This window comes from Haplochromis burtoni, unplaced genomic scaffold (genome assembly GCF_018398535.1).
Source record: "Haplochromis burtoni strain Fernald_Lab_line unplaced genomic scaffold, NCSU_Asbu1 Contig_459, whole genome shotgun sequence".
Lineage (NCBI taxonomy): Eukaryota > Metazoa > Chordata > Actinopteri > Cichliformes > Cichlidae > Haplochromis > Haplochromis burtoni.
In genome coordinates, this window is record NW_024582820.1 from 268222 (window position 1) to 273864 (window position 5643).

At 50.5% G+C, this 5643-nt stretch overlaps 1 protein-coding gene across 1 annotated transcript in view; it reads right to left on the reverse strand.

Moving 5' to 3' along the window:
• Positions 1 to 1852: 1852 nt before the first annotated feature.
• The window catches only part of LOC102304240 (echinoderm microtubule-associated protein-like 6), a gene marked incomplete in the record, with an annotated part of 54946 nt that continues 51155 nt past the window's right edge, over positions 1853 to 5643 (reverse strand). The window contains 7 exon segments of the mRNA XM_042213603.1: positions 1853 to 1994; positions 2091 to 2233; positions 3304 to 3431; positions 4242 to 4353; positions 4430 to 4632; positions 4863 to 4963; positions 5047 to 5140. Of these exon segments, the coding sequence (XP_042069537.1) occupies positions 2159 to 2233; positions 3304 to 3431; positions 4242 to 4353; positions 4430 to 4632; positions 4863 to 4963; positions 5047 to 5140 (713 nt within the window).

Here is a 5643-nt window from a genome sequence, read left to right on the forward strand (position 1 = left end):
TCACACAAGTTATCCAAACTGACTTTTCTATCGCCACATTGAAACCTGGGAGGCTGTGGCTGAGAAACCGCGAGGCGAGCACTTCAGAACAATCAGACAGCGTTGAACCCAGAGGAGTCGCCCCCTGCTGGCCACTAGAAAGAATGCAGTCTTCTCTGTACAGTGTGTGTGTGTGTGTGTCGTTGAGGTTGTGTGTCGTACTCTGACGGGATAGCTGAACAGTTTGAGGAAGCCAAAGTCGTCTCCGGTGGCGAGCAGCGCGTGGTCTCTGGTGAGCGACGTGGCGTTGATGTCGGTGATGTCGCTGTGCGTCGGCCAGATTCCCTCACAGGTGGCGCCCAGAACCGACGTCCAGCCGGCCCACTCGATCCGCTCCAGCTGCACAAACACACACACAACACGACACACACGGGTCGTTTCCACACGTCAAGCTTTTCCGTCTCCGGTACGAAACAAACGGACTCGTTCACGCCGCTGGAAATACGTTGGAGGCGTGACATCATGAACCCCAGCTCCTCCTCCTCTCGCTCAGCATGCACACTGACCTCACAGTTTCTGATGGTTTGTCGTTTTCCTCGCGGGGCTTCAAAGAACAGCTGCTCTTTGGCTCCCGTGTTGACCTGCAGCAGTTTACCTGCAGCACAAACACAGCAGAGAAACATCGTCTGGACTAAGAATAACGCAGCGGCTGAACGCGCTCGCAGATCTCGCCGTCTGCTCGCAGACTCTCTGTGCATCATTCAAAATTAGCATTTACCCTTTAACTTAGTCCTCAGTCACATTAGGGACGGGTCGGTGACCCCTGATAACCTCTGGTTGCTATGGAAACATGGACCAATAACCTGAGCGTGGTTGTTTTGGTCGGTAGCAGACAGCAGCACAGTTCGCACAGAAGACGCCAACATGTCCGCAAACACTCGCCGGCTGCTCACCGAGCGGGAAAAACCGGAGGACGCTCGTCTCCAGAGGCCCAGCGTTTACTCTGAGGCCTTTACTCTGTTAAACAGCGCCCCCTGCTGGGCGGAGGGCAGCATCTAAAGTGTGAAATTATGATTTAACAAGCACTGCTGTTGTCAGGTGTGTGCAGGATGGGAGAGAGAGAGAGAGCCGTGTGCTACCTCGGGCGTCCCAGTCGATGTGCGTGATGTAACTGGACGCTCCTTTACAGATGCCGACTCTCTTGCTGCTCAGCACGTTGTAGATGTCCACGAAGCTGTCGTGTGACGCCACCGCCAGGTATTTACCTGAGTCTGAGAGCACGAACAACCGGAACACACACAGGCTGTCACATGACCCACAAAAGATCAGATCACAGCAAATCAGCACGTTCATGGCTCTGCCTTTAAGTTACAACAGTTCATGTGCACAGCGAAGCTCACACATTTACAAACACGACGGCCGTCTTTATAAAACCTCGCAGCGCGTGTGCAGGAAGGTGGTGTTCTGACTGATCCTCCTCTTTTTGTAAGACAGAAGTCAGGACAGGAAACTGTGGCTGGTTATTTTCACTCTCCATATCTACCTGCCTGACCTGGCAACACCTCAACAAAGAGCTGTGTTCATCTGGGGGGGTTCTGTAAAGCTTCTCCTATGTGTTCGTCAAAGGGAACCATTGATAGAAAAAGCAGGCGGCATGTGATATAAGAGCCAACGGATGTTTCAGCTCATCGCTGTCAAAGGAGGAGGAAACACATCAGCGGTTAGCACCGTGGCCTGGTGCGTTCTCCAGGGTGTCTCACAGTCCAGGCAGACACGTGTTAGCTTAACAGCTGATTTCAAAGTGCACAGAATGAAACATCTGCAGTAAATGACTGTGTGTGAGTGTGTGTGTGTGTGTGTACCTGGGGAAAAGCGGATATCAGAAATGGCGTCACGCCGATGGTGGAAGCTCAGCAGGTCCTCCAGTGTGTCTGCGTTCACCACCAGCACGCCGCCGTCGCTCAGACCGACCGCCAACGCTTTCCCGTCAGGAGAAAAGGCGCAGCAGCGACCGCCTGCAACACGCACCAAGTATCCGATTACTGGTAATCTGGAGCTGCGACGCGTTCAGGGACATTAGTAAAAGTGGACGCCCGTCCCGTTAATCTGACCTCTCTTCAGCTTGCGGACGGCCACCATGCGGTGATTGGCTGACGTTTCCCACAGCCGCAGCGTTTTGTCATCGCTGACGGTGGCGCAGACGGGGAGGAGGGGGTGGGGGGCCAAACCCCAAACCTCGCCCTCCATGTTGACCCTACACACACACACGCACACACACACACACACACACACAATATTACCATGATGATGTGAACGTGCACAGGAGACACATGACAGGAGATGGCATTACCTTGGCCTCCAGTAACGCTGTGAGGAACCTTGGAGTCATTTTTGACCAGGACATGTCCTTCAACGCACATATTAAACAAATATGTAAGACTGCTTTCTTCCATTTGTGCAACATCTCTAAAATTAGAAATATCCTGTCTCAGAGTGACGCTGAAAAACTAGTTCATGCATTTATTACTTCCAGGCTGGACGACTGTAATTCATTATTATCAGGATGTCCAAAAAACTCCCTGAAAAGCCTTCAGCTAATCCAAAATGCTGCAGCAAGAGTCCTGACAGGGACTAGAAAGAGAGAGCAGATTTCTCCTGTTTTGGCTTCCTGTTAAATCCAGAATTCAAAATCCTGCTCCTCACATACAAGGTCTTAAATAATCAGGCCCCATCTTATCTTAATGACCTTGTAGTACCATATCACCCTATTAGAGCACTTCGCTCTCGCTCTGCAGGCCTACTTGTTGTTCCTAGAGTATTTAAAAGTAGAATGGGAGGCAGAGCCTTCAGTTTTCAGGCCCCTCTTCTGTGGAACCAGCTTCCAGTTTGGATTCGGGAGACAGACACTATCTCTACTTTCAAGATCAGGCTTCAAACTTTCCTTTTTGCTAAAGCATATAGTTAGGGCTGGACCAGGTGACCCTGAATCCTCCCTTAGTTATGCTGCAATAGACGTAGGCTGCCGGGGATTCCCATGATGCATGAGTTTCTTCCTGTTAAAAGGGAGTTTTTCCTTCCCACTGTCGCCAAAGTGCTTGCTCATAGGGGGTCATATGATAGTTGGGTTTATCTCTGTAATTATTGTAGTGTCTACCTTACAATATAAAGTTGAGGCGACTGTTGTTGTGATTTCGCTGTATAAATAAAACTGAATTGAATTGAAATCAGGTCCACAGGCACCAGACGTCCCCTCACCATGGAAACAGGTGCACACACGCACACACACACACACACACACACACACACAGTACACAGTATTCCCACCTGCACCAGCAGGGTCATGGGTCCGGTCTTGTCAATCTCCAGAACTTCTCCGTTTTTGGTTCCCACCAGGATGTGACCGTGACCCAGGGTGATGGCCCTGATGGACGGGTTGTCCTCCAGCAACAGTCCTGCACACACACACACACACACACACACATCTCTGTATCGTCTTTTCTGGTCTCTGTTTCTGCTGTAAAGTCTCTCTGTAGTTGTTTTTCGGTCTGAGTTTCTCTAGTCTGCCTCGTTTCCTTTTTATAAAGATGAAGCTGCCGAAATGATTAAAGCAAAATCAAAAAGATCTCCCTGTGTCCTGGGCGATCGGGTTGGCTTAAATACTGTCTCTCTGTAATCGTCTCTGTGATCGGCTGAGCAGCCTGGACTAAAGGCGACTCTTTCCAGTAACTGCTCTCTTTTCCGAACCTGGATATTTTTGCAGTTTCAGCTGCACGTCCACATGATGGCAGCGTTGGACAGAAGAGGTTCTGCTCCACAGGTTAAATATGAAACTCCACCGAGTTACAGAGCATCTCTGTGTTGTTAGGAGAAAAACTGAAAACATGAAGCGGTCAGTGGGTTTGAGTCTCACCTGTCAGGAGAAGCCACAGGTGAGCCTGGTACAGGCAGCAAACCCACTGGCTGAGGCTCGTAGTGACACAGCATGCAGATGTTTAACATCTGGCTGAGTTTACACCACGATCACGTTTCAGCATCAAACGTTTGCTTATTGTTTATCTTTGTAAACATCAGCTCAGCCATCAAAGTCTTTAAAAACTGATGACATCATCAGCAGGTCTCCATCACATGTGCGTCACGCCGCTCTCGCGTGCTTTGAGCTACGCGTCCAAACAGAATCTCAGACTCTGATTGGTGGGATCAGGGCACAGTCAGTCCACCTTAAACGATAAGGTGGAGCTGTAATCGTGACTGAATCTAAGCACCTTTCGACCCCGGGGACAGCGCTGCTCTCTTGATGGCGTAGGTTTTCAGGCAGCGATCAAACATGTCGTCCCACAGCTCCACCACGCCGTCTTTCCCACCCGTCACAAAGCCCTGCAGACAAGCAGATGTCACTGAGTTTAAATACCTCACAGAGGCCGTGGGTGGGGTTCAGGTCTGCCCTCCTCACCTTGTCCAGGGAGAACGTGGCGAACACCGGCCCGTCGTGGGCCTTCACCGTTTTCAGCAGCAGCGGCTCCTTCCAGATGTAAACGTCTCCGGTGGCGGTTCCGGAGAACACCAGCGCCTCAGTGCGGCCGTAGCACACCGACATCATGGTCTCCGGCCGGCCGATGCTCCTAAAAGCGCCGCGCTTGAAGGTCAAACCGCCACCTGGAGGACAGAGGGGAAGTGCTCCGTCACACTGTGACCTACAGCACCCTGCAGCTCCTCTAGTGTCCAGCAGGGGCTCCAGTCAGTCCCCACAGACTGCCAGGGTAAAACCTCACACCTGTAACGCCTGTACGGGGCCGGCTCACCTGCTTAAACTGGTGCCAGTTATGGCGAGCGGCTGTGGGATAAAAGCTAAACGACAAAGTGAAACATCGACGCTGCAGTTTTACCTGCAAGCTGCCAGAACTTGATGTGTTTGATTCCCACAGTGACCAGTTTGTCCGTGACCATGGGATTACACTTCACCACGAAGATCTTGTCCTTGTGACCCCTGAGAGAAGACGGACAGTCAGTAACCGTCAGCTGCAGCTCTGTGCAGGTAAATGTTAAGGTCAGCAGCAGACAGGCGAGTACCGGGCAGTGGCGAGTTTCTCTCCTCTCTTCCAGTCCCAGACGACGATCGAATGTCCATCATCGATTCCCACCGAAACCAGACTCTTCCCATCAGCTGTGAGAGGAAACACAGATCAGCTGTTTACTGTGAGTCCTATCAAAGCTTTAAAATAAGCTGGCGTGTAAAACACAGTTTTTCAGTCGTGTCGACCACAGTTTGCAGTGATGTCGAAATCTTTTGCAGACACAAAAATGTCGTGAACGCCTCCAGAGACGACTTTGTTTCATACGATGTTGACCGTTTTAGTATCTGTGAACTCTCAGGCTCGTTTTCTTAATGTCACATTTTCATTTACCTTTATTTTAATGCTTTTAATCAAGTTTTGATGTTTCCAGTGAGGTGGGAATGTGTCGTGTCCTGTGGATCTCTAATGCACTGTGCCTATTAAAGGTGGACTGAAGTGCAAGACGTTCACTCTAATTTGTCCTGTTTATTTTGTAAATTATGTCTCCATGATAGTCACAAAGGACCAGGCAGCTTCTCCGCCCTCGTCCATCACCCCTGGTTTTACCAACATGGTGAAGACGCTCAGTTCTTTAAGTCTTTAAAGCAGGATT